The sequence below is a fragment of the Pristiophorus japonicus genome, chromosome 14 (assembly GCF_044704955.1).
Source record: "Pristiophorus japonicus isolate sPriJap1 chromosome 14, sPriJap1.hap1, whole genome shotgun sequence".
In the NCBI taxonomy this organism is placed as follows: domain Eukaryota; kingdom Metazoa; phylum Chordata; class Chondrichthyes; family Pristiophoridae; genus Pristiophorus; species Pristiophorus japonicus.
This window is the reverse complement of record NC_091990.1, coordinates 93710440-93737868: the sequence shown is the minus strand read 5'-3', so window position 1 is coordinate 93737868 and position 27429 is coordinate 93710440. Positions and strand designations below refer to the sequence as shown.

The following is a 27429-nucleotide window of genomic DNA, read 5'->3' as shown; positions in this document are numbered from 1 at the left end:
CAGAATAAAGCTGGCTCTGTATGTGCCCGATTGAATCCGGCTCTATGGGCTCGATATTAACCCCCGCCCTGTCACCAGACTGACGGGCTAACATATCCGGATCAGGCCAACCGACCCCATTCCCACCCCTTTAAATTTTAAAATGCAGAAATCAGGCCATGGACAAGGCTCCTGCAAAGGGGGCCTAATTAACATACCAAAGTCACGGGCTGATGATATCACCGGCGCCGCGACTTAAATTTAACAGTAGGTGAGGGGGAGGCCAGAGCAGTGGGATTCCTGGCTGCTGATCCAAGGCGGGAGCAGCCGGTCTCCCCTGTAGCCTCCCCGGCTCCCCGTTAATATCGAAGCCTGTGTGTGTGTGTTTGTTTGTGTGTGCGCCAGAGTTACACAGCTACACCTACAGTTCTCATCAATGTGCTGCATCAGCTGCTGCTTGTGATTGCATCCCAAGGGGCTTAAACCACTGTCACATGATAATGACTTTGAAAAAGCTTCTACTTTGTGCTGTCAGTCTCGGATATACTTCAGTTGCATGGTTTTAAAATATCTTAACAGCTTTGCATACTATTTAAAATATATATATTTCTTCTTTTACATTTTATTTGGCGACTTCCCTGTGCAGTATAAATGTGGGTGATGACTGTACTAATCTCACTTCCCACAAGTAATTACATTTCAGTATTTTATAATGGGGCTTTTGAGCAAGTTGTCATTTCTCCTTCAAAACATTTAGCCAATATGTCAAGGAAGAGGATATCCTGTGTGGTCTGGGTTTCCTAAGTACCGCAACCCTTTAACGCTGCCTTTCACGAATGCTGAATGACATTCATTCAAAGGGCTCCTGTGCTGGCTCATATCCCTTGGTAATAACATTCGGCTGCAGCTGTCAACCCTTTTTTAGCTCCTTCACCCCTGCTCTTCCCCCTCACCACATACAAACAGCCTGCTATTATAGTAATGGGTCTACACCATCATGGGGCCAGTCGGTCACACATTGATGGGTCTACACCAACATGCGGCCAGTTGGCCACACAGGGATGGGTCTACACCATCATGGGGCCAGTCGGTCACACATTGATGGGTCTACACCATCATGGGGCCAGTCGGTCACACAAGGATGAGTCTAGACCATCATGAACATATTTATCCCTCAACCAACATCATTACATCAGACTATCTGGTCATTTGCCTCACTGCTATTTGAGAGGCCTTGCTGTACACACATTGGTTGCCAGACTTCCCAACATTACAACAGTGACTACAGTTCAGAAAAATTGGCTGTAAAGCATTGTGAGACGTCCTGAGGTTATGAAAGGCGCTATATAAATGCAAGTTATTTTATTTTAGGAAAACACTGGATAGAATAGATTGGCTATGTTGTGCAATTTTTTAATAATCTGGTTAATTAGGGGGAGAATACAGGAAAACAATCTCTTATCTCAGTCACCTGAGGTTGACATTCAGAGGAGTCCATTGGCTTGCAGATTTTAAAATTCTTACAGTGATGGATGGCGCATGGACTCCCGCTTGTACAGAGCAGTCTTACTGATTCGTGGCACTGTATATTTTTCTAAAGACTGTCAACAAAGACTCTCCAATTTTCACTGATTCACAGCATCGGTTTCACGTCAAGCAGTACATGTTCACAAATCACAGCCGACCTGAATATTGAATCTGATTAGGAAATAAGTCGAAGGGTTCGCTGATGGTTTAACTGGTGTTTAACATTGCCCGGTGCGAAATTGAACCACAGGTGCCAACCAATCCTATGTTTGTTGCCCTTTAACCCCACCTCGCCCCTGCCCCTCTCTCACCTGCACCTCCCCCCCCGCCACCCCAAGTTTGTGCGGAATAAACTGCTCTTGGCCAGAGCAGATATGAGTTGCTGCTATTGGCCTTGGGGCCCCTAGAATAATAGAATCATAGAAAAATTACGACACAGAAGGAAGCCATTCAGCCCATCGTGTCCATGCCGGTTGAAAAAGAGCTACCCAACCTGATCCCACCATCCAGCACTAGATCCGTAGCCCTGTAGGTCATGGCTCTTTAAGTGCACATCCAAGTACTTTTTAAATATGATGAGCGTCTCTGCCTCTATCACAGGCAGTGAGTTCCAGACCCCCACTGCCCTCGGTGAAGAAATATTTCCTCATCTTCCCCCCCCCCCCCACCGCGCCCCCCCCCCCCCCACAACCTCTAAACCTTCTACCAACTACTTTAAATCTATGCTCCCTAGTTAATGGCCTCTCTGCTAAGGGAAATAGGTCCTTCCTATCCCCTCTATCTAGACCCCTCATAATTTTATACACCTCAATTAAAACTCCCCTCAGCCTCCTCTGTTCCAAGAAAAATAGCCCCAGCCTATCCAATCTTTCCTCCTAGCTAAAGTTTTCCAGTCCTGGCAACATCCTCGTAAATCTCCTCTGCACCCTTTCCTGTAATGTGGTGACCAGAACTGCACGCGGTACTCTAGCTGTGGCCTAACTAGAGTTGTATGCAGTTCTAGCATAACTTCCCTACTCTTGTATTCTATGCAGGGGGGAAACTTGGCCCCTCGCCGCTTTGAATGTGCAGGGATGGGATTGGGTTTGGCTGTGACGCCTTCGCAGTTGAACAGCTGACCGACAGTCACAGCCTAAGCTCGCTGCATGAAGAATAGGGTATCAGAGGCACCCTTGGAACTGTAACCCAGCCAGAGTCGGCACCTTCAGGAGAGGAGAGGCAGAGAAATAAATGGAAGAAGCTGACCAGTAAAATAAAGTTATTGAAATAAAATACAAACCTTTGAGAATGGCCATATTGACAATGACACTGTTGTTTATTCCAACAAGTACTTGGAATTTGAAACTTTTTTTAGTTCTGTGCTGCACTGATATCAGCCAGATTTGCACTGCATGACTGGAGAATTTTTCCATTGTTGTATGTTCTCTGGGAACTGTTGCCTGCACTGTGTAGGTGTAATTGCAGAGTGCGACCTGGATCTTTACTGCATACTGTACAACAGTACATAATGAGTCGTGCTGTCTCGATCTGGCTGTCTTAGCAAGTGTGTGCTGTTGCATGATTCTACTTCACGGAGCCAAATGCTACTTTAAATGTTAATTTAATTTATTTGTGTAGCCACTAATTCCCTATCAACCTCTGCTGCGGATTAAAAAGAAAGAAATGCTGGAAATTTGAAATACAGAAAATGCTGGGTCGTAGAACTGCGGCAGTTTACAGCACAGAAGGGAGCCCTTCGGTCCTCCGTGTCTGTGCCAGCTCGTTCCGAAAGCAATCGTAAACTAATCCCACTGCCTTGCCCGCCTCCCCTGAATTCTCCTCTAATTCAAATATTTATCAATTCCTTTTAAAAGATGCAGGGCTAGAAATTCGGTATTGCCTGCTTTGAGGCGGAGTTACAGCTTGGACGCTACCTTTAGCGGCGAGCGATGTCTACTGCCTCAAAGTGCAATATTCAGTTGTATCGCCCCAAGAGGAGATGGAGCACTAAGAGAAGCGTTACACACTCCTCTTCGGGCGCAAATGGAGCGATAATGCGGGAGGCTGACTCAATTTTTGGCGCTGGGATGCCGAGAGATGAAAAAAAACCCTGTTGAAAAATTCAATAAACCTCACCCACACTTCCCCACTACTGCAACAAATAAATAAAAGTTGAAAAAGTGAAATTTCAGCACTGACCTTGCACTCCGGACGATATCGCCCTGGGATCGTCGCTGGACCGGCTGCTTTCTCGTGCCGGGCTCAGCGCGGGGCGCTATGGCAGGCACAAGACTGAATTTTGCAAACGCGGCGCTACTAGGGGTTGCATACTTGGTGATGTCACTGAGTGGGCGGCGCTAGCGAGCGTAGTGCAAACTATCAGTGCCGCCGCTAAACCTTCACTGAAGTTCGCGGCAGGCAATGACAGCACGACGCTCGGGCGGGAGGTGCTTAGCGCACCGTTAGATCCTCTCTGGGGCGTGAACAGGTGGCACTTACCAACCAAATTTATAGCCCTTTTCTGCCTCAACTATTCCCTGTGACAAAATAGTCCATATTCCAATAGCTCTCTGCTGTAAATATATTTCTCTTCATCTCCAATGCCTCTCCTCTATTGCCCTTGCTTTCTTCCACTCATACCTTTCCGATCAAAGCCCGAGCATCTCCAACAATGGCTTCTCTTCCTACCCCACACTGTTACTTCCAAAGTCCACAAAGATCCATCCTTGCTTCTCCCCCACCATTTCCTCACGCATGGGGTCAGCTTCCACATCTATGCCGACGACATACCTCTCCACCACCTCCTTTGACCCACTCACTGTTTTTGTGTTGGCAGTAACTTCCTCCATTTATGCATGTGAAAGACTGAAGCCATTGGGTTCGGCTCTGCCATTGACTCTGTACCTTTGCCACCAACTCCATCCCTTCCCCAGTCACTGTCTCGGGCTGAACTAGTCCGTTCTCAACATACTGTTGAACCCTGAGCTGATCTTCTGACTGCAAATCCATCACAAAGACCACCTACCTCTGTAATATTGCCTGCTCTATCTCAGCCCATCTGCCACTGAAACTCTCAAACGTGCCTCTGCCACCTCCAGAGTTGACTATTCCAATGCTCTGCTGGCCAACCTTCCATCCCTCTTCAGCTCATTCAAAACTCTGTTGCCTGTATCCTGACTCACACCGTCCCACTTAGCTTTCATCCCTGTGCTCACTGCCCTACAATGCCTCAAATTTAAAATTCTCATCCTTGTGTTTAAATCCCTTTAGTGTCACCCCTCCCTTTCTCCGTAACCTCCTCCAGCCCTACACTCCCTCCAAACACTCTGACCTCTTATTCATTGCTTCCTCCTTTAGCCACCATCGGCAGCGATCCCTTCAGACACCCAGGTCCCACTCTCTGGAATTCCCTCCCGAAACGTTTCTATCTCTCCATCTCTCTCTCCTTTTAAGACTCTCCTTGAAGCCCACCTGTTTCACCAAGCCACTGATTGGCTCGGCTTCTACTTCTCCGTAAAGCACCTTGGGAAGGTTATCTATGTTAAAGGCTCTACATAAATGCATGCAACTGTTAATGTCCCAGGTTCTGACAAAGGGCCCCCCTCTCGCATCTTTCCAGATGCTGATGGACCGAGTGCATATTTCCAGCATTGTCTGTTGTTCTGACTGATGATAAAGCATGGAGCTGTACGTTTAGGAACATGTGAATCTATACTGGAAACTGAGCAGGAAGTGCTCATTTCCAGATCCCTATCTTTCAGAGAACATACGAACATAAGAAATAGGAACAGGAGTAGGCCATGCGGCCCCTCGCGCCTGCTCCGCCATGCAATAAGACCATGGCTGATCCGATCATGGACTTGGGTCCACTTTCCTGCCCACTCCCCATAACCCCTTATTACCTTATCGGTTAAGAAACTGTCTATCTCTGTCTTAAATATATTCAAAGACCCAGCTTCCACAGCTCTATTAGGCAGCGAATTCCACAGATCCACAATCCTCTGAGAGAAAAAATTCCTCCTCATCTCAGTTTTAAATGGGCGGCCCCTTATTCTAACATTATGTCCCCTAGTTCTAGTCTCCCCTATCAGTGGAAACATCCTCTCTGCATCCACCTTGTCCAGCCCCCTCGTAATCTTATACATTTCGATAAGATCACCTCTCATTCTTCTGAATTCCAATGAGTCGAGGCCCAACCTACTCAAATCCCTCATCTCCGGAATCAACCTAATGAACCTTCTCTGAACTGCCTCCAAAGCAGGTATATCCTTACTTAAATATGGAAATCAAAACTGGATGCAGTATTCTAGGTGTGGCCTCACCAATACTCTGTATAATTGTAGCAAGACTTCCCTGCTTTTATACTCCATCCCCTTTGCAATAAAGGCCAAGATTTCATTGGCCTTCCTGATCATTTGCTGTACCTGCATACTATCCTTTTGTGTTTCATGCACCAGGACCCCCAGGTCCCGCTGTACTGCAGCACTTTGCAATTTTTCTCCATTTAAATAATAACTTCTCTTTGATTTTTTTTTCTGCCAAAGTGCATGACCTCACACTTTCCAACATTATACTCCATCTGCCAAATTTTTGCCCACTCACTTAGCCTGTCTATGTCCTTTTGCAGGTTTTTTGTGTCCTCCTCACACATTGCTTTTCCTCCCATCTTTGTATTGTCAGCAAACTTTGCTACGTTACATTCAGTCCCTTCTTCCAAGTCATTAATATAGATTGCAAATAGTTGGGGTCCAGCCACTGATCCCTGTGGCACCCCACTGGTTACTGATTGCCAACCCGAGCTGTTAGGAATTTTATTTTCCACTCCCACCCCACCCCGCAACTTAGCCACCCATTCATTTACCGTCCCGCCTCAGTTAAATGACAGCAGGATGCGGGGAAAGCATCTAATTTTCCTAGGTCTGCCCTTGAGTACTACCAACAGAATAGGTGTAGCAGCAGATGCTGGGCCAGTGGCAGGAAATCCCTGTAAGACCTAGTTCTTCCTCTCCTCTGCCCCAGTCCTTTCGCCTCAGGCTTTAAATTAAACCTGGGCGCAAATCTTCGGGAGGCACTTTAGCTCTCTCCAATTGCAGCCCCTTTTCTGCCACTTCAGGGGATGTCCTGCTGCAGTGCCAGCCACCACATTTCCTTGGCTGGTAATGGTTCTCTCCATTTAATTGTCACAGCCACAGGGCCAAGTCCTCTACCCACCCTGTAGGGAAATCCAGCACAGTTACTCTTATTCTAGGCCATCTCAGTTAAAAGCTCCCAGCTGAGGCGAGGCTGTCCAGGTATTCCGAACGAGTGACAACTCGATTCTGCATCAACGTTGCTTCAACTAAAAGCATTTTTATTTTGCTTCCATTTTTATTTGGCTCGGTGAAAGACAATTTATTTTTGGCCAGTAAAATCATACCACCACACTACATTTGAAGGAGTAGTATTGCTTAATATATAAAATAAAATAACTTCCATTTAGATAGTGCCATTCATGAACTGAGGAGGTCCCAAAGCACTTGACAGCCAATAATGTACTTTTTGGACGTACTCACTGTTGTAATGCAAGAAACACGGCAGCAAATTTGTGCACAGCAAGCTCCCACAAACAACAATAAGATAATAGCCAGATAATCTGTTTTAGTGATGTGGTTGAGGGATAAATATTGGCTAGGACACCTGGGAGAACTCCACTACTCACAGGCTCGATGGGCCGAAAGGCCACCTTCTGTGCTGTACCCATTCTATGATTCTTCACAATAGTGCCATGTGATCTTCTCAGTCAACCATAGGAGACAGAAGTAGAGTCGGTTTAACGTCTCATCCAAAAGACGGCACCTCCAATAGTGCAGCACTCGCTCAGTACTGCGCTGGAGTGTCAGTGTTGGGAGTAGCATGAGGAACGTCGCAGTTCAATGATGAACTGTCCTAGGTTTTCTCGATTAAACCACTTCCTGGACTTTTATTTCTCAGTTATAAGTGAACGGTCGTGGGCAAGTGACTTGGCCCAGCCCGAAATCCTGTGCTGTTTCCCATGAACCTTTGTGGTGGAATGTTGCACAAAAAGTCACAAATCTTTGCAAATGAGAAGAACAACATGGATTTATAACATAAAGTAAACTACTTGCTGCATAAGAGAAAGTTACTGCTCGAAGCAGGCCCATCCAGACATGTGTATGTGTGTGGCACAACCCCTAACAGATGTTCTCAACATTCTCTTCCTAAATTTGTGCCACGAATGCGGGAACGCTGTCCTGTTTAATAATATCCCAGTGAGATGGAAGGGAAATTAGAGTCTAAATCCTGTGCATTAAGGTCCAGGGTTCAGGACATTTGGAAAAGCATAATTAAATTAAGTAGAGTCAATATGGTTTTATGAAAGGGAAATCATGTTTGACAAATTTGATGGAATTCTTTGAGGATGTAACGAGCAGGGTGGATAAAGGGGAACCAGTGGATGTGTATTTTTGGATTTCCAGAAGGCATTCGATAAGGTGCACAAGATAAAAGTTCACGGGGTTGGGGGTAATATATTAGCATGGATAGAAGATTGGCTAACGAACAGAAAACAGAGAGTTGGGATAAATGGTTAATTTTCCGGTTGACAAACAGTAACTAGTGGGGTGCTGCAGGGATCGGTGCTGGGGCCTCAACTATTTACAATCTATATTAATGATTTGGATGAAGGGACCATGTGTAATGTAGCCAAGTTTGCTGATAATACAAAGATGGGTGGGAAAGCAAGTTGTGAGGAGGACACAAAAAATCTGCAAAGGGATATAGACAGGCTAAGTGAGTGGGCAAAAATTTGGCAGATGGAGTATAATGTGGGAAAATGTGAGGTTATCCACTTTGGCAGAAAAAATAGAAAAGCAATGGAGAAGAATTGCAAAGTGCTGCAGTACAGAGGGAACTGGGGGTCCTTGTGCATGAAACACAAAAAGTTAGTATATAGGTAAAGCAAGTAATCAGGAAGGCAAATGGAATGTTGGCCTTTATTGCAAGGGGGATGGAGTATAAAAGCAGAGACTTCCTACTATAACTGTACAGGGTATTGGTGAGGCCACACCTAGAGTACTGCGTACAGTTTTAGTTTCTGTATTTAATGAAGGATATACTTGTATTGGAGGCTGTTCAGAGAAGTTTCACTAGGTTGATTCCGGTGATGAGAGGGTTGACTTATGAAGATAGGTTGAGTAGGTTGGGCCAATACTCATTGGAGTTCAGAAGAATGAGAGGGTTATCTTTTCCAAACATATAAGATAATGAAGGGGCTCAACAAGGTGGATGCAGAGAGGATATTTCCACTAATAGTGGAAATTAAACTAGGGGGTATGGTCTCAGAATAAGGGGTCGTCCATTTAAAACTGAGATGAGGAGGAATTTCTTCTCTTTTATAGGGTTGTCAATCTGTGGAATTCTCTGCCCCAGAAAGCTGTGGAGGCTGGGACATTGAATATATTTAAGGCGGAGATAGACAAATTTTTGAGCGATAAGGGAATAATGGGTTATGGGGAGCGGGCGGGGAAGTGGAGCTGAGTCCATAATCAGATCAACAATGATCTTATTGAATGGCGGATCAGGCTCGAGGGGCTGTGTGGCCTACTCCTGCTCCTATTTCTTATGTTCTTTGCCGTGTGAGGGCACAGGTGCACCTGCTATCCCTGCACAGCCGCCATTTACAATGTAGTCGGGATGATGAGGTCACTATCCTGAGATGTCACCTGGTGCCAGATTGCATTCCTCAGTCAGCCTGTTGTACAGAGGCAGGTGTCATAGGCTAACTATCTCAAAATTCCTTCGATCCACCATTGGCGGCCGTGCCTTCAGCTTCCTGGGCCCTAAGCTCTGGAATTCCTTCTCTAAACCTCTCCCCATCTGTACCTCATTCTCCTTTTTAAGTTGCTTCTTAAAACCTACCTCCTTTGAGCAAGCTTTTGTTCATCTGTCCTGATATCTCTTTATGTGGCTCGTGTCAATTTTGGTCTGATTATACTCCTGTGAAGCACCTTGGTAGTACTGCCTTGGGCGAAATTGCCCCGGAGGTTTTGGGGGCGATGTGCCAGAAGCACCGCGCCCCACGATTAGCGCCCCGGGCCGGCATGCAACAGGCGATAACGACATCGGCAAGCGTGCCGACCCCTTTGCGCCCCACGGAGGAAATTGCCCTGTGGGCCGTGAAGCTGGCGTGGGCGGATGTCAGCGCCAGATTCGCGGGGCGCTGACATCCGCCGCCAGGGCGCCCCTTAAAGTCCATTTTATTTTGCCGGCCAACTCTTCAGTCGGCCTGACAATTGTGGCCCTCACCTTGACAAGGCCGCCAGCACACAGCTTGGCACTCCCTTTTGGGTACTGGGCCGTTGGCCCGGTCAAGCACTGGTGCAGTGGTGCAGTGACTTCCGCGTAGCACTAGCCTCTTCAGCGTGGCGCTGGGACCAGCGTTGTGTTGCCACCCCAGGAGCGCCCCTCCAACAAGATGAAGCACCTGAGATAGCGCTCTGTCGCATTTCAGGAGCGCAAAGCCCAATTGCATACTGAGGGGGCAGGGCTCGGGACTTCCGGGCCAGGCGATAAAAGTCCCGGCCCCAGAAGGTTACCACCCCCAATCAGGGCGCTGGGAAATTTCAGCCCCTGTAACTCCACTGTTTAGAACAGAATGATCCCAAGATCCTTTAAAAACAATGAACTCGCTCTCACCATTGTAAGTATGGGGTTAACTCTCTGGCCAAATAGAGGTGCAATAAATTGTAGTTGAACAAGGCTGCCTTGTAGTTGGATTCCATTTTTGAAGGACACATCCATTCCATTAATTGCAGTGATTTTGGTACAGTCGCGATAGTAGCCTGAGGTCAATGTTTACACAAGTATTCAGAGAGATTTTGATCTCTCCTGACCATTTTCCAAGTTTACCCTGCTGCTTGATGTTCTTGCAGTGTTCCCTGACCTATAAAGTGCTCAGAGATTTATATTTGAATATATTGAGTACTGTAGAAATTTAAGTGATTGTTATAAAGAATGAAATTTATATAGCACCTTTTCATGACCACCGGATGTCTCAAAGCACTTTACAGCCAATGAAGTACTTTTGGAGTGTAGTCACTGTTGTAATGTGGAATGACCAGATAATCTGTTTTGGGGATGATGGTCGAGTCGATTTTTGTGAATTGACACTCCTAGCACAGAACTTTACATCCCTATGAGAACTTTTTCAGAACTTAGGACAGAGTCTAACAGCCATGAACAGATACTTTCTGTCTATTAACGATAAGGAGACCCATATTTAAAAGGTTCATCTGCTCCCCCGTGAACAGCTGGTAAGCACTCCCTTCTCCCTTGCCGCTACCAATACAGTCCTCTGGTCTTCTGACTTCCTTAAAAGTTCTCGCAGAAACACCTAACTGCATTAGCAGAAACATTCCAGAAGTAGCTGGCTGAATTTTGTGTTTGGAGAAAGTATCTGTCAATGTTGCCTCCTGGGTGTAGTGTCCCTGGGGACGTTAAAGAGAATACACAATGCCCTTTATAGCTCAGCAACGTGTTTCCAGCTCAGTAATTTCATTAGGTGTACAAGTGGGCTAGACTTTCCCTAAAGCCCCTCACAACCCAATTGCCGCCCAGAAACGCAGCTAAAATTCTGCAACTAACGCTGGTGAAAATTTCCATAATAAAGGTAAGAAATACCGCTCGGTGAGAAAATGGATCTTGCACCAAAATTCTCAGCGGTTTCTCGGCGGTTAAAGCTGAAACTAGGGAAAATGGGCGGTTCTTACCGGAATGGACGGTAAATACTTAAAATTTAGTCTGAGGCTGCGGTTGGGCCTAGGGAAGGGGGAAAACACTCAAAATATTTTGTCAGTTTAAAAATAAAAATTAAAAGTTATAAAACATTCTCGAGACAGTTTTTAAGGTAATCGCCATTTTAGAATTTAAAAAATAAGAATAAAAATCCTTTAACTTGCCTTACTTTGCAGGGTACTCACCTACTGCCCTATTTCAGGCAGCTTCTTGTGGGCAGTTTCCTTCGCGGTGTGTATAGGCCCCCGTTGAGGGCAAACTTCGATCCTGCCGGTTTTCTCGGCGGTGCACACAGATGCACGTGGGGGGTTCGCTCCCCGGCAGTCTTTTCGAATGTGGGTAGAAGTCTTTAAAAAATAAGGGGGAAACTTTCGCCGGCAGAATATTATCTGAATGGTGCCAGATTAGGAAAAGGGGAGGTGCAACGAGACCTGGGTGTCATGGTTCATCAGTCATTGAAAGTTGGCATGCAGGTACAGCAGGTGGTGAAGAAGGCAAATGGTATGCTGGCCTTCATAGCGAGGGGATTTGAGTATAGGAGCAGGGAGGTCTTACTGCAGTTATACAGGGCCTTGGTGAGACCTCATCTGGAATATTGTTTTCCGTTTTGGTCTCCTAATCTGAGGAAGGACGTTCTTGCTATTGAGGGAGTGCAGCGAAGGTTCACCAGACTGATTCCAGGGATGGCTGGACTGACATGTGAGGAGAGACTGGATCAACTGGGCCTTTATGCACTGAAATTTAGAAGGATGAGAGGGGATCTCATAGAAACGTATAAGATTCTGACGGGACTAGACAGGTTAGATGCGGGAAGAATGTTCCCGATGTTGGAGAAGTCCAGAACCAGGGGACACAGTCTTAGGATACGGGGTAGGCCATTTAGGATTGAGATGAGGAGAAACTTCTTCACTCAGAGAGCTGTTAACCTGTGGAATTCCCTGCCGCAGAGAGTTGTTGATGCCAGTTCATTGGATATATTCAAGAGGGAGTTAGATGTGGCCCTTATGGCTAAAGGGATCAAGGGATATGGAGAGAAAGCGGGAAAGGGGTACTGAGGGAATGATCAGCCATGATCTTCTTGAATGGTGGTGCAGGCTTGAAGGGCCGAATGTGTTTCTAGGCCTGGCAGTTCCTCACTGGTAGGGAGAGATGATTTGGAGAGACAGTTATGCCAGGCTGCCCTTGCACACCTCCGGTTGAGCAGTTATAGATTGTCATTAGTAAAATCCCAGGAGTTGGTTTTGGCCTACCTGGGGGATGTCTGTAGTGTGGGAGTGACCAAGGGAAGGGCAGAAACCAATATTTCCCGCCTCGTTGTGATGACTGACAGAACTACAGGTACTTGTTTTGTTTGTTGGTGGTGTTGTGTTTCTCCTGCAGACAAGGGGCAGAGTTCCAGATGATAATATTGGGGAGAGTTCCACAGGCAGAAACCATGCCTGATGTGATGCTTAGCTGTGTCGGCTGTTGGATTGATATGGAATATCAGGATGTAGCTGCAACAGCTCTTGTGTTCCTGGTATAAATGTGGCTTAACACAAACGTGGCTGAAACACTAGTTCTTAGATAACCTGTTATCATACATCCTTAAAGAAGCCTTGTATCTAGCCAATGGACATTTCCTTTCAAGATTCTGTATGCAGAGGAGTGCATAATAATGCAACTCATGCAACTGAATCACTAGTATTTTCTAAACTTCATATTAAACCATTATATTGCAAATATTAAACGTCGTAATAGACACAACAAAATTTGATGGTATTTGAAGGTTTTTTTCCACCATGGATATTTCTTGGATGTTCCTGGAACTGAGTTTTTCTGAAAGGACTTTCCCTTCCTTCCAGTGATGCTCCTTTAAAATCACGAGCACACAACTCTGGTTAGGCATGTTCCTGGAGGTTTCAACACCCGACTTTCCATCTCCAACTACCCCATCCCCACGTTCCCTTCATTGGTCACCTAACACATCTTCGAACTGTGGCCTCTTCAGCATCCTCAATTTTCATCGCTCCACCATTGGTGGTCTTGCCTTCTGTTGCCTAAGCGCTAAGCTCTGAAATTCCCTCCCTAAACCTCTCCACCTCTCTCTTCCTTTAACGCTCCTTAAAAGCTACCTTTTTGACCAAGCCTTTGGTCATCTGCCCTATTGGCCCAAAATTTGCGGCCAGAGGTCAAAGCCTCCAACCTGCAAAAAAATCTAGGAATTTACCTGGTGGCCTGAGATGTTTGTCGATTCGCAGTCCTGGGCCTCTCCGAGTACCCGTGGGTAGAGGCCCACGTACTCCATGGGTGCATGCGTTTCACGAATGACTCTGTAATCACATGGGCTTGCCCAACCAATGAAAGAAGGGAATTGGATGATTCACGACTGTCAATCGAACAGGTTTTTTTTCCCCCATCTCCAATATTTTTACAATTAACAAAAGTGTTCCTAGAGAAAAAATGTAAAAGCTTTTTTTTTAATGCTCCTATGAATTTTAACCTGGGTTGTTTGCAGCATGGAGATTAACCTTTTAATTCCCAGAGGGTTGGAAACCCTATGTGTGCATATGAAGACCATGATGTGTTTATTAGGTCATAAGGGAAGTTGTATAATTGGCATGGTGAAGACGAAAAGCAGATAGTTAGGCTTTTAGACAATTAGTACACAGATGTGAAAACCAACGGGACATCACAAATACCACTGTCATCGGCTTCATTCTTTAACCTCTTAACCAACAAAGGAGGAAACCAAAATTTGTGTTTCTTCAGGGTCTCGTTATCTGCTTGAGCCACATTTGTAGGATGCTGCATCTTCCTGAGCAGATCCATTGGTTCATCAGCCCTGGCACTGTCATGATGACAACTATTGGCTGGTGACCTTGGTCCTGCCAAGATTCTGGTTGCTGGTTCACGGGACCTGGGACTGCCAGGGTACCAGCCACTGGTTTGTAGGTCTGAGCCTGTCTGGGTTTATCTCTTTCCAACTTACAACATATACTGTGTAAAAATCAGGAAGGTTATAAAACTCATTTTAAGGTGACTGATGATCATGTGAGAAATAGATGTAGCTGGAGTGGGGAACAGAGCTTCCTCTACTATACCCTGTTTGTAATCAAGATGAGAGTTGGTTGATGGTGTCACTCAGCACCTGGAGTTATCCTCTAGATAAATAAATCTACAACTCCGACCTTATAAATAAACTGAAGCCCACACCACACAAAGTATCCTTTCACATTTTTGACCCAATGTTGTCTCACTAAAATGTCGATATTCTGTTAAATGTTTGCATTGAGGGCAAAGTTAACCCTTTGACAGCTGGGATTGAATGCTGTTAATAGATCCTAACAACATGTGGTGAGCTACCATCTGGAGCAGGCGCCAACAGTGACTGGTGCAGGGATTAGGGCTGACAAAATCGTTCGTCTTTTAAGTGTCAGTGGGTTAATCATGGAACATTCTGTTTCAAATGAGACTGCGTTAGGTAAGTGACATATCAAAAAATCAACTAGTCAGCAGCTTGAAAAACTCAAACCTCTTCTAAAGTGAGCAGCTAAGCAGAGGGAGCCGGACTGGCACTAGAGAGCCAGACTGACATTTAGGGTAGAGCAGCACTGAAGAGGAGTGGATGCAATGAGGGTTAGGGGCAGCACTGATGAGTGGCAGTGGGTAGGGTAGGGGCAGCAGTGAGGAGGGTAGGGACAACACAGAAGGGGTGGTATTGAGGAGGGGTAACACTGAGGAAGGGAGAGACAGAGACAGGACTAAATAAGGGTGACATTAATGAGGGGAACATTGCAGAAGGTCATTGTGGTAGCCTTTGTGAGGAAACACCTTGGGGTCGGGGGGGGGGGGGCGGAAATCCGTCCCCTTAACATCACCCATTAGTGCCAGTAGATGGCGTTAATGTGGCATTGAGATAAATACCGATAGGGTGAGGCAAATCCAGCAGTGTACGCCAAATTGGAACCCCCATAGCGCTGCCACTAACAGCTGTCACCAGGGACCTTAATGCCAGGGAGACCGTGACCTCAGTGAGTGTGCAACATTCACTGAAAGCCCAATTTCCCAAATTGCTTTTAACCACTTACATCACCGCCTGGAGTAAACACCGACAGGGAGAGCTAGCATGCAGCATCAGGAAGCCGGTTGCAGGGATGTTATTTAAAGGGATCATCAGTAATCACTCGCAGTTGTCAGGTTAGTGTCATTTCATTGAGTAAATTCAAGGTTCTTTTGTAGCAGGAATCTTGTGGCAAGTACAAAGTAGCCTCATTTATTCTTCAAAGATTCAAACTGCAACACTTGATAAGATTAATGGGAGCTATACTGGCATGCCATCTCGCCCGCCAGGATCTACGGTGGAGGGAGCATAGGCAACGGGAAAGATGGGAACATGTGCGCAGAGGGAGGAGAAAGAGGACGAGGAGCAAGAGGGAGGAAGGAGGCAGCCGAACAATTGGACTTCCGGACGGGCGGACCATGATGTGGTGTGCCACCTCCCTCCCCATGGTGCGGTCCATGACATGGTGTGCCACCTCCCTCCACTTAGTGCGGCAGACTTGTGGCGAGGGCTGCCTGCTAGTTGCTGGGTTCAGGACTGCCCGCCTTCTCTCCAGCGCTAAAACCAATGCCTCCAAAGCTTCATGGGCAAACCTGTGGGCTCTCCCCTGGGGCAGCAATCTGCCATGAGGATTTATAAATAAGCGTTCCTTCTCCTTCTTCCTATGGTTGTTGAGGCAGCTGCACAGTCAACAATGCTGAGAAATGGTGCTGCAGCATCAATTAATCTCCCCTTTAAGTGCACAAGATAAAAGATCACGGGGTTGGGGTAATATATTAGCATGGATAGAGGATTGGCTAACTAACAGAGAGTTAAGATAAATGGTTCATTCTCTGGTTGGCAATCAGTAACTAGTGGGGTGCCGCAGGGATCAGTGCTGGGACCCCATCTATTTACAATCTATATTAACGACTTGGAAGAAGGGACTGAGTGTAATGTAGCCAAGTTTTCTGATGATACAAAGATGGGAGGAAAAGCAATGTGTGAGGAGGGTACAAAAAATCTGCAAAAGGACATAGACAGGCTAAGTGAGTGGGCAAAAATTTGGCAGATGGAGTATAATGTTGGAAAGTGTGAGGTCATGCACTTTGGCAGAAAAAAATTAAAGAGCAAGTTATTATTTAAATGGAGAAAGATTGCAAAGTGCCACAGTACAGCAAGACCTGGGGGTCCTTGTGCATGAAACACAAAAGGATAGTATGCAGATACAGCAAGTGATCAGGAAGGCCAATGGTATCTTGGCCTTTATTGCAAAGGGGATGGAGTATAAAAGCAGAGAAGTCTTACTACATCTATGCAAGGTATTGGTGAGGCCACACCTGGAATATTGTGTGCAGTTTTGGTTTCCATATTTACGAAAGGATATACTTGCTTTGGAGGCAGTTCAGAGAAGGTTCAGTAGGTTGATTCTGGGGATGAGGGGTTGACTTATGAGGAAAGGTTGAGTAGGCTGGGCCTCTACTCATTGGAGTTCAGAAGAATGAGAGGTGATCTTATCGAAACGTATAAGATTATGAGGGTGCTTGACAAGGTGGATGCAGAGAGGATGTTTCCACTGATGGGGGAGATTAGAACTAGAGAGCATGATCTTAGAATAAGGGGCCACCCATTTAAAACTGAGATGAGGAGGAATTTCTTCTGATTGTTGTAAATCTGTGGAATTTGTTGCCTCGGAGAGCTGTGGAAGCTGGGACATTGAATAAATTTGACAGAAATAGACAGTTCTTTAGCGATAAGGGGTTATGAGGAGCAGGCGGGGAAGTGAAATGAGACCATGATCAGATCATCCATGATATCGAATGGCGGAGCAGGCTCAAGGGGCCGATTAGCCTTTTCTTGTTCCTATTTCTTATGTTATGTTTTAAGTGCTGAAAAGAGCCTGTGGCAATCATGACATCTGATTAGACTGTACCTGATATTGGTCCACCCTTTGAGTGCAACGCCACTGAGCTTGGGTTTTTAGACTTGATTTAAGACTCCAGTCATTTTATTGATAGTGAGGATGAAATTTGTTTGCAGTCCAGAGCATTTTCGCCTGGCGCTAATTCAACATATTTTGTCTTAACACCGCCCATTCTTTGACTATAATGAATTTCTAGCTCTAATATGCCCATCACATTCCAGATGTCACATATCGCATATCATACTGTGTTGCAAAGTGCAAAGCAATTTTTTAAAAGAGAAAGCCAATCTTTGATCTTCAGCCTTAAATATATACAAGCTGCTACCACCATCCTCTGACTGGCCCTAGCTACTCATAAGTAGCTACAGTTACCTGGATTTTCCTGATCAAAGCAGCACTCCTTAAAGGCTCAGGCAAGTTTAGTAGCTAAACATCATAACCACAATCAAGACCAAGAACTGCAGGGGTCATTTTACCCTAACTAGGGACTTGAGCACAAAAATCTAGGCTGACCCTCCAGTGCAATGCTGAGGGAGTGCTGCACTGTTGGAGGTGCCATCTTTCGTTAAACCTAGACCCTATCTGCTCTTTCAAGTGGATGTAAAAGATCCCATGGCACTATTTTGAAGAAGGGCAAGAGAGTTATCCCCGGTGACCTGGCTAATGTTTATCCCTTAATCAACATAACAAAAATAAAAATAATTATCTGGTTATTATCACATTGTTGTTTGTGGGAGCTTGCTGTGCGCAAATTGGCTGCTGCGTTTCCTACAGTACAACAGTGACTCCACTCCAAAAGTACTTCATTGGCTGTAAAACGCTTTGAGACGTCCGGTGGTCATGAAAGGCAATATATAAATGCAAGTGTTTCTTTCTAATCCTCAGGTCGGATGCCCTTTTTACACCCCGGCCGATTTTACACTCCATTGAAGTAATTGAGAGTAAAGCCAGGGGGTGGGGAAGGCGGGGGGGATGTAAAACAGGAGGCCAATCTGAACCTGTCCGGCGGGTTAGTGTAAAATCACCACTTTACGTATGACCAGCTGCATGTGAGATCTGGTGCCAGAAATAAGTTGCTGATAAAGTCATCTTCGATGTCTAGAATTGTCGTTCAGTCGTTATTTTAACAGATGTGAGTGAAACATTGCAGTGAGGGATGTGAAGGCATGATGTCACCTAACCAAAGAAATGACAGCTTGGAGCAGTTTAATGAGACTAAAAAAACATAGGATTATATAGGATTACATAGGATATACAGCACAGAAACAGACCATTCAACCCTACCAGTCTATGCTCCACTCGAGCCTCCTGCCTTCGAGCCTCCCGCCGCCTTTCCTCATCTAACTCTATCAGCATAACCTTCTATTCGCTTCTCCCCATATGCCTGTCTAGCTTCCCCTTAAATGTTTCGATATTATTCGCTTCAACCACTTCCTGTGGTACCAACTTCCACATTCTCACCATTCTCTGGGTAAAGAACTTTCTTCTGAATTACCTATTGGATTACTTAGTGACTATCTTATATTGATGGCCTCTGGTTTTGCTCTTCCCCACAAGTGGAAACTTTCTCTGTATCTACTCTATCAAAACCTTTCATAATTTTAAAGACCTCTATTAGGTTACCCCTCAGCCTTCTCTTTTCAACAGAAAAGAGACCCAGCCTGTTTATCCTTTCCTGATAGGTATAACCTCATATTTCTGGTGTCATCCTTGTAAATATTTTGCACCCTCTCCATTGCCTCATTATCCTTTTTATAATATGATGACCAGAATTGTACACAGAACTCCAAGTGTGGTCTAACTAATGTTCGATACAGGTTTAGCATAACTTCCCTACGTTTCAATTCTATTCCTCTGGATATAGACCCTAGTGCTTGTTTTTTTTTATAGCCTTGTTAATCTGTGTCGCTACCATTAGTGATTTGTGTATTTGTACTCCGAGATCCCTTTGTTCCTCTACCGCAATTGGATTCTTATTTTCCAAGTAATATATGACCTCCTTATTTTTCTTACCAAAATGTAACATCTCAGTTATCTGTGCTGAAATTCATTTGCCAATTATATGCCCATTCTGCAAGTTTATTAATGTCTTGTAATTTTTTTCAGTCCTCCTCAGTATTGAAACAATGGACTTTCTGATCACTGTGTTAGTTGTGTTAAAATTTGTTTTCCTTCTCCATCCCCTGGGATGAAGAGAGAGAGAGAGAGAGAGAGAGAGAGATAAATAGACTATAATCAATAAAGGCTTTTAAAAGTCAATTGGCACTCGCCCCTTCCCTGTTTGCCAGCTTTCTTATATTTGGAGTATGATGGAGACCAAGGCACTTTCACTCTCCGACATTTAATGAGATGGTAAAGGTCGATGAGATGATCCAGCACATCAACTGAAAGGCTTAGTGAACCATAGGACACAAGACATTCTTGAAGGGGACAGCGCCTCCATGAAAACGTTCAATCAACCTGGGGAAGGAGAACAGCCAGAAGCTATGGAGGGTCATGAAGACACATTGACACAAAGACCTTCACTTTTCAAACTGTTCAAAAAAATGTCACAACCAAATTCATTCCTCCGAGACATTGACCTGCGTCACATTTGTAACCCCGTAGGCAGAGTTGGGGAGCGGCATCAGGGAGAAAAACCAAGATTTTGAGCATGGCACAGGGGAGGACATGAGCTGTGCCTTAATTTCCCACCGCCTCCCCACCCCCCCCACCGCTATCCTTGTGGTTGAGTCAATGAATCTGACCCGTTTATCTCAACAGCTACATCAGTTTATACTGAACAGCTGGATTTCATTTTTATTTCCCCAGGTGTATCGTCAACAGATGTACAGCAGAGTTGCACATGTGAGAGATATGGCATTACGTGGTGGTGCAGATTGTCGAACTAATGCGGATCATCTCACTTGAACATGTTTCTGCCGCATATCAGAGCGCTAGAATTACATAGCTGTGTTTGAGTGAGAAGGAAGTGAAATTCCTCACAGTTCAGGGAGGCTGAACAGGGCCTTTCCTCTCTGGTCCTTAAACAGTTTTTTTTCAACTTGAAATGACAGAAAATAGCAAAAGCATTAAGAAAGAACAAACTTGTATTTATATAGCGCCTTTCACATCCTCTGGACATTGCAAAGCTCTTCACAGCCAGGGAAGAACTTTTGGAGTGTACCTACTGTTGCAGCATAGGGAAATGTGCATACAGCAAGGTCCCACAAACAGCAAATCAGTTGATTTTTAGTGATGTTGGTTGAGGGATGAATATTGGCCAGTACACTGGAGAAACTCTCCTGCTCTTCTTTCAATAGTGCTGTGGGATCTTTTACGTCCACCTGAGAGGGCAGACGGGGCCTCTGTTTAACATCTCATCGGAAAGAGGGCAGCTCCGACAGTGCAGCACTCCCTCAGCACTGCACTGGAGTGTCAAACTGCATTATAAGCTAAGTTTCCAGAGTGGGACAGAGTTGAGCCCACAATTTTCTGACTCGGGGGCGAGATTGCTCCCACTGAGCCACAGCTGTGAGGTAAAATAAAATGTATGTAGAGGTGGTTGGCAGGGAGTGTTGATTACTGCACTAACCTGATACAATTAATCGACCCCTGCAGACAGGCCTGAGAGAGAAGGTTCACTAGGTTGATTCCGGGGATGAGGGGGTTGACATATATGAGGAAAGATTGAGTAGGTTGGGCTCTACTCATTGGAATTCAGAAGAATGAAAGGTGATCTTATCGAAACGCATAAGATTATGAGGGGGCTTGACAAGGTGGATGCAGAGAGGATGTTTCCACTGATGGGGGAGACTAGAACTTGGGGGCATAATCTTAGAATAAGGGGCCACCCATTTAAAACTGAAATGAGGAGGAAATTCTTCTGAGGGTTGTAAATCTGTGGAATTCACTGCCTCAGATAGCTGTGGAAGCTGGGACATTGCATAAATTTAAGACAGAGATAGACAGTTTCTTAACCGATAAGGGGATAAGGAGTTATCTGGAGCGAGCAGGGAAGTGGAGCTGAATCCATGATCGGATCAGCCATGATCATATTAAATGGCAGAGCAGGCTCGAGGAGCCCTAAGGCCTACTCCTGTTCCTATTTCTTATGTTCTTATGTCTGGCTGGGAAGTAGAAAAACGTTGCAGTAATGCTGCTCTTGTGAGTTTGGGGGTAAATGCCTATTGTTGGGGCAGAGCAGAAGGGGCTTTGCTCGACACCAAACCTGTGTATTACCCGATGTGGGAGTGTCTGAGGCTGACACTAGGTGTCTCATTTAGGAATAGAGACCTGTCACTTTTTGAGCAAAAAAGCTGACCAAAGAAAACTGCCCAATTATCGGACTTGCTAAATGAAAAAAGACCAAGGTCCATCAAAACAAAGGCAAAGTACCATAAATCTGAAATTAAAATAGAAAATTCTGGAAACAAGTAGCAGGTCAGGCAACATCTGTGGAGAAAGAAATAGTTAATGATTCAGGTCGATAATCTTTTATCCGAACTGGAAGAGGTTAGTGATTTAACAAACTTTAAGCAAATGCAGACCCAGGGAAAAAGGGTACACAGGAAAGGACAAAGGAAAGGCCTGTGATAGGGTGGATGGTAGGTGTGATTTACTGACAAAATGGATGGCAGTGTAAGGCAAAAGGGGTGGTAAATGGACAAGTAAAGAACAAGAGGAGAACCATTACCAGCACCTGCTGCCTGACAAAATTGGCGGGGTGGTTATGATCTAAAGTTGATGAATTCAGTGTTGAGACCGGAAGGCTATAAAGTGCCTAATCGAAAGGTGAGGTGCTGTTCCTTAAGCTTGCGTAATTCACCTTCTACATTCCTGGTAGTTTTGTGATAAAACGACGCTGGAGTTGTTGACTAATCATAGTAATCAGTCTCTCTGTTAGTCTACAACAGACCCAGATTTAATGGGATGAAAACCCCAGTGATGGAGAGCTTCAGGAACCATAAGTCTAAAGGCACTTTTTTCCTCCCAAACATGCTACAATTACTGCATGTCGGGCCCGAAATTCAGTGCCGCTGGAAAGCTGGTGCTCCCCCACCTTATGGCCATTAGCCCCAAAATGTTTGAGTGGCTGGGCCACCTCATATTCAGCTTCAAAAGTGAACAAATGTGTTCCAATGCTAATGAACCCATCCAAAGTGGATTTTTCAGTGGTGTGGCTGTCTTAATTTGAGCGTTATCACCACTCAGAAATTCAGCATGCAGGTAAGGGTTTCTAATGAGCCAGCTGCTCCCTGGCCTTTTAAAGTCCAAGGTTTGCAGCAAGGCCCTGAGGGGGGAGGAGGTTGGAAGGATAGCTGGTGTCAGAGGTGCAAGGAGAGCCAACAGGTTCACTGATATGGAGCTGGAGACACTGATGGACGGTGTGGAGGACAGAAGAAGCATACTGGTTCCTGACATGGGGAGACCTGACAGGTATATTGCAGGGGAGATGTCAGGCACCCCCATATATGTGAGGACGCACCCTTCCAGGAGAGTGCTGGCCAGTCTGCATCCGGCCCTTCCAGGGTGGCAATGGGTCGACACCTCCTAGCTCTGGGGCGACAGGGATCCTCCTCTTCCTGCGCCTCCTCCTCCTTTTGCATCTCATCCTCTTCCTCCTTCCTCCAGTGGTACTGCTGGCTCGACCTCCAGTGGCTGTCCCCTCATGATGGCCAAGTTGTGCAGCATGCAGCAGTTCACGACGATGATGGAGACCCGTTGAGGAGAGTACTGCAAGGTGCCACCAGAGCGGTCCAGGTACCGGAATCTCTGCTTAAGGACGCCTATGCACTGCTTGAATGAACGTCATTGTATGCTCTGGCGCTGTCCTGGGGTTCCACAGAGGAGTGAGCAGCCAAGTGGACAGGGGCTATCCCTTGTCCCCAAGCAACCAAACACAATCCTGATTCGTGCCGGTGAAGACGGCGGGCAAACAGGTCTGGCGCAGAATGAACGCATCATGGCTGCTGCCTCCCTTGCCTGCCCGCTGCCTGTCTGCACGGTGCTGAGGGCGATGCCTTCTCCTGTGTGCCACCCTGCTTCTGACCAGGTGTACCAGGTGTCGCCCTCCCAACATTCCTCCCATCCTCAGAGTGAACCCTGCCAAGCAGGTCTCTGCAGCCCACAGGACTCCAGTAAAGAGTCAGACCTGAAAGTTGTACAAAAGTACAGGGGTATGTGCAAACCTCCTGAGCAGCACTCAGCAGATTTAATGGAGCCAAAATATTTAATAAAACTATATGAAAAGCTAAATACTGTGGATGCTGGAAATTTGAAATAAAAACACTAATAAGTAATAAAACTATTTACCTACCAGGGGTGTCGCATTCAAGCACCGCAGCGAAAACCTCGCGGGGACACTGCCGGGAAAAGTCTTGCCTTTTTCCTCGGTGAATTTCGCTCTCCTGATGGCTTTTCAGTGGCCTGCACGCAGTTTCCCTCTCCGTTGGAAACCTACCTTTACAGCGGCTTTTCCGCACCATTTACGGCGGAAGTGAACACTGCTCAAATCCTCCCCGGGCTGAATATGGCTCGGGGAGGGAAAAGTACCCGACCGTAGCGGCCCATCGATTTTTTTCGATCAACCTCCCAAACTCCTCGGTACCCTTCGGGGACGGTGAATTTTGGGCCTGTCATGTCTCAAATCATTCATTATAAATGGGACAACATGTTGGATTGGGAATAATTGGAGTTTGATTTTTCTTTAGTGCTTATGATCTTGTAAAACAGTGACTAAATATTCCTTGCGGGATGTTGGGATAGTATAATGCATTTTTCAAGCACTAAACACTGAAGCACCAGTTGCGGCTGGTTCATTAAAAATATTTAACTTGCACTCCCTCAATTGGTAAATTTATTTCCCCCGATGTGGAGCTGAGGCACCCAGACCAGAGATTGCTGGGTTTGATCTCTGATCCATGCTGAGTTATCTGACCTGAGATGGGATGGCAGTGATCATGCTACAATTGGCCTCAGGACCTCTGGGCTAGGAAGGGGTTAAAAGGTGGTTCCTGGTCGCCAAGCTGTGATGGGTGTGGGCATCGGGTGAATGCATCAGGTGAGGGACTGTGGGCATCGGATGTGGGCATCGGGTGAGGGGTGTGAGCATCGGGTGAGGTGTGGGCATCGGTTGAGGTCCAGCAAGCTTTGTGCAGTGGGTCCACGCCCCCAGTAGGGACTGGGTTTTGAGAATTGGCAGACGCCCTTCACAGTTCATTCTTGCCTCCAAGGTACCAGACTAGTCTGTCTATGGTCACATGTGACGAATGGGCACTTGGAAGAGGTCCTGGAGGTTCTTGCTGCCCGTTGGCAGTACCCCAGCATGCGTCGCCGTCTTTGCGAAAGAAACAAAAATATAATTGGAGTGGGGAAACACGAAAACAAAGTTCCAGTAGCTTCTTAAAAGGGCAAGGTTCACTCTGTACTCTTTATGCCTTTGTGAAGTAAATTAATAACTGTGGGCACCCCTGAATACACAGATATGAGGTGAGCTGGCAGCCATTACTGTGGCACACTGACTGGTGATTCGTGTGTTTCCTTTGCAGGATGAGGCAGCTCGGAGCAATGAACAGGAGTGGCTGGCTCTCAGCAGGGCAGTGATACCGTCAACCGACTTCCCCCCCCGCAAAGACCCTCTCTCTTTTTTTGATCTGGGGGCGGGGAGGGAGGGAGCCCTTTCTTCTCGAAGACCTTGGCTAGCAATGGCAGGGGAGAAAGCCAGGCCCAAAGTGATCGACGCCCAGAAACTCGCCAGCCTCCTGCAGCATGGCGTCGAGGGCACGCTGGTGATTGATAGCCGCTCGTTTGTGGAGTACAACGCCTCCCACGTGCTCAACTCGCTCAACATCTGCTGCTCGAAGCTGGTGAAGCGACGATTGCAGCAGGACAAGTTCTCCATCACCGAGCTCATTCAGCCTTCCTGCAAGATGAAGGTATTGTGTCTCACTTCCTCTCTCTTGACCCTGGGCCCTGCGGCACGCGATGAGCACAGTGATAGCAGTCGCCACAATGCTCCCTGTAGTGGCAAGAAGCACAAACCCTAGTTACCCTCCATACTTCCTTTGGCTTTTTTTTGTGATATTTGTGCATGTGGCTTTATTTAGTTCCACTCTGTGTTTCTCTACATGTCTCTCTGACAGTGTCTCTTTCTCTACCACTGTCTCTCTCTTGCCTATGTCTGTTTATCCTTCTCTCGGTCTCTATCTAGGTGGCACTTTCTCTACCTCTGTCTCTCTCTCTCTCGCCAATCTCTCTTTATCCTTCTCTCTCTGTCTGTCTCTTTCTCTACCTCTGTCTCTCTGTTACCTATCTCTGTTTATCCTCTTTCGACCTCTCTTCTCATCTGTGTGTCATTTTCTCTCCCTCTGTCTCTTGCCTAGCTCTGTTTATCCTTCTCTCTCGGTCTCTATCTGTGTCACTTTCTCTACCTCTTTCTTTCTCTTTCCTATCTCTGTTGGTCTTTTCTCTTGGTCTCTCTTTCCCATTGCACCCCCCCCAGCAAGAGATTCAAACCTTTTTCCGTCTCTCAGCAGCTTTCTCTCTTCCCCTTTTGATTTAACCTGCTCCCTCTCCGCTGCCAAGCCAATAACATTGCAAATAATGAAAGACTGGATTAAGCCGGAGCTCTCAGGACCTGCTGCGATTGGCTAGCAATGACATCATTGCCCTGGCCCTGTGGAGCTAAATACTGTGGCAGATTGAGGGGCCAACACGCGCAGCTTGCTGCCTGGCAGTGTGCCTGTGTGATTGATGCTGAGTGTTTATGTGCTGCTTGGAAGCTTAATTATAATTTTGCCATCTTGAGCTGTTGAATATTTATTAGACAGTGCCAGACCCTTCTTTTTTCCCCCCCACAGTGCCCTGACTGGATCTCTGCTCAAGTGCTTGGTGCTTTTGTCTAATTCTGGATGTAGAATCGCAAGGGCCCCCCATTAGCCAAAGAATACGCTATTCCAAATGTTAGTCTCTTTTTCTTCTCCAATGCCTTTATTCATCCTGGCACTTGTTAATTAGGTTATGGGAGCTCTGAATTCATTTGCCCCTCAATAGCCAAGAGAGAGAGAGAGAGAGAGACCAGCAGCAGCTGAACTGCAACAAAGGTACTTCCTATTGGAAAAGGTTCATGAAAGATTTGTTTAAAAATAACCATCAGGGGCTCCCCTGATAGTTCAGCTGCTTAAGGCACTGAGGAACTGAGCCATACAAACCAGGGAGGTCCAAGATCTGCTCCGCAGGCTGTGCTGAGTTAAGGCAATTTAATATTAAATATATATATGGACAAACTCCCAGGAGAGCAGTGCTGAAATGAAGAGCTGTGACCTCTATGTGCTGCTTCCCATTTATGTGTGTTGGCAATTCTGAAAACTATAATTCTGTGGGTCCCTGATGAGGTAGTGTCTCCAGAGCTTGGCAGCTTCATACTAGAGCGTGTCCTCAATAGAAAGAGCACCATGGGTCCACCATCGACTGAAGGGGATCCAGAGATCCACCATTGACTGAAGGAGATCAAGGGGGTCCCCCATTGACTGAAGGGGATCCAGAGATCCACCATCGACTGAAGAGAAACCAGGTTTATCTGCTGCTCTCTGCTGCAGAATGCCACTCACTGTTCACATCCACAGCAGTTGGGAAGGGGATGGAAAGAGAGAATCTATTGAAGATTAAACCCAACCACTCGCACAGTTGTTCTCAACGTGTGACTTCTGCTCAATGCTGATCTATAACGTTCTGCAGTGGGACCCTTTCCAGGATGGTTATTCAGAGCAGATGTAATTATCTTAAAAAGTTAACACTGTTGCAGACATAAGGAAACAGTAGTTTGCATTGAAACGCTATCTGTTTCCGCCCCCAGAGGTATCTTGCGCTCTCCCACCCCCATGCAAGTGGCGCAGTGCAGTCTGAACTCAACACCAGCAGCCTGATCTGATCAAGAGTTAGAGCTGCAGAGCCACGTGGTGTCAATGTGACTTACGAGGCATGATAAATGCAAAAGTGCAACTTTTAGCGCTATGCTTTTTTGCCTGCTTATCTTTGATATTTGTTAAAGCAATGCTTAAAAATAACAGCGTAGCACCAGACATGACTGTGTGTCCAACTGTGTCATCGTGCCCTTCCTCAGTTTATAGATATGGTAAAGCATCTCCAGTGTGTTCCTGTCCTTTTTAAATATCTTGGAGCAAGGCTTTTACAAAGATTGTAACCCAACAACTAAGTGTGCCTAGGG

General features: G+C 46.1%; 1 protein-coding gene across 1 annotated transcript in view; it reads left to right on the top strand.

Moving 5' to 3' along the window:
- Positions 1-27429, top strand: part of LOC139279988 (dual specificity protein phosphatase 8-like) — a 242316-nt gene that overhangs the window by 13509 nt on the left and 201378 nt on the right. Inside the window, exon 2 of the mRNA XM_070899385.1 lies at positions 24752-25138. Coding sequence (XP_070755486.1) covers positions 24908-25138 — 231 coding nt within the window. The 5' untranslated portion in view covers positions 24752-24907. The remainder of the gene's footprint in view (positions 1-24751; positions 25139-27429) is intronic.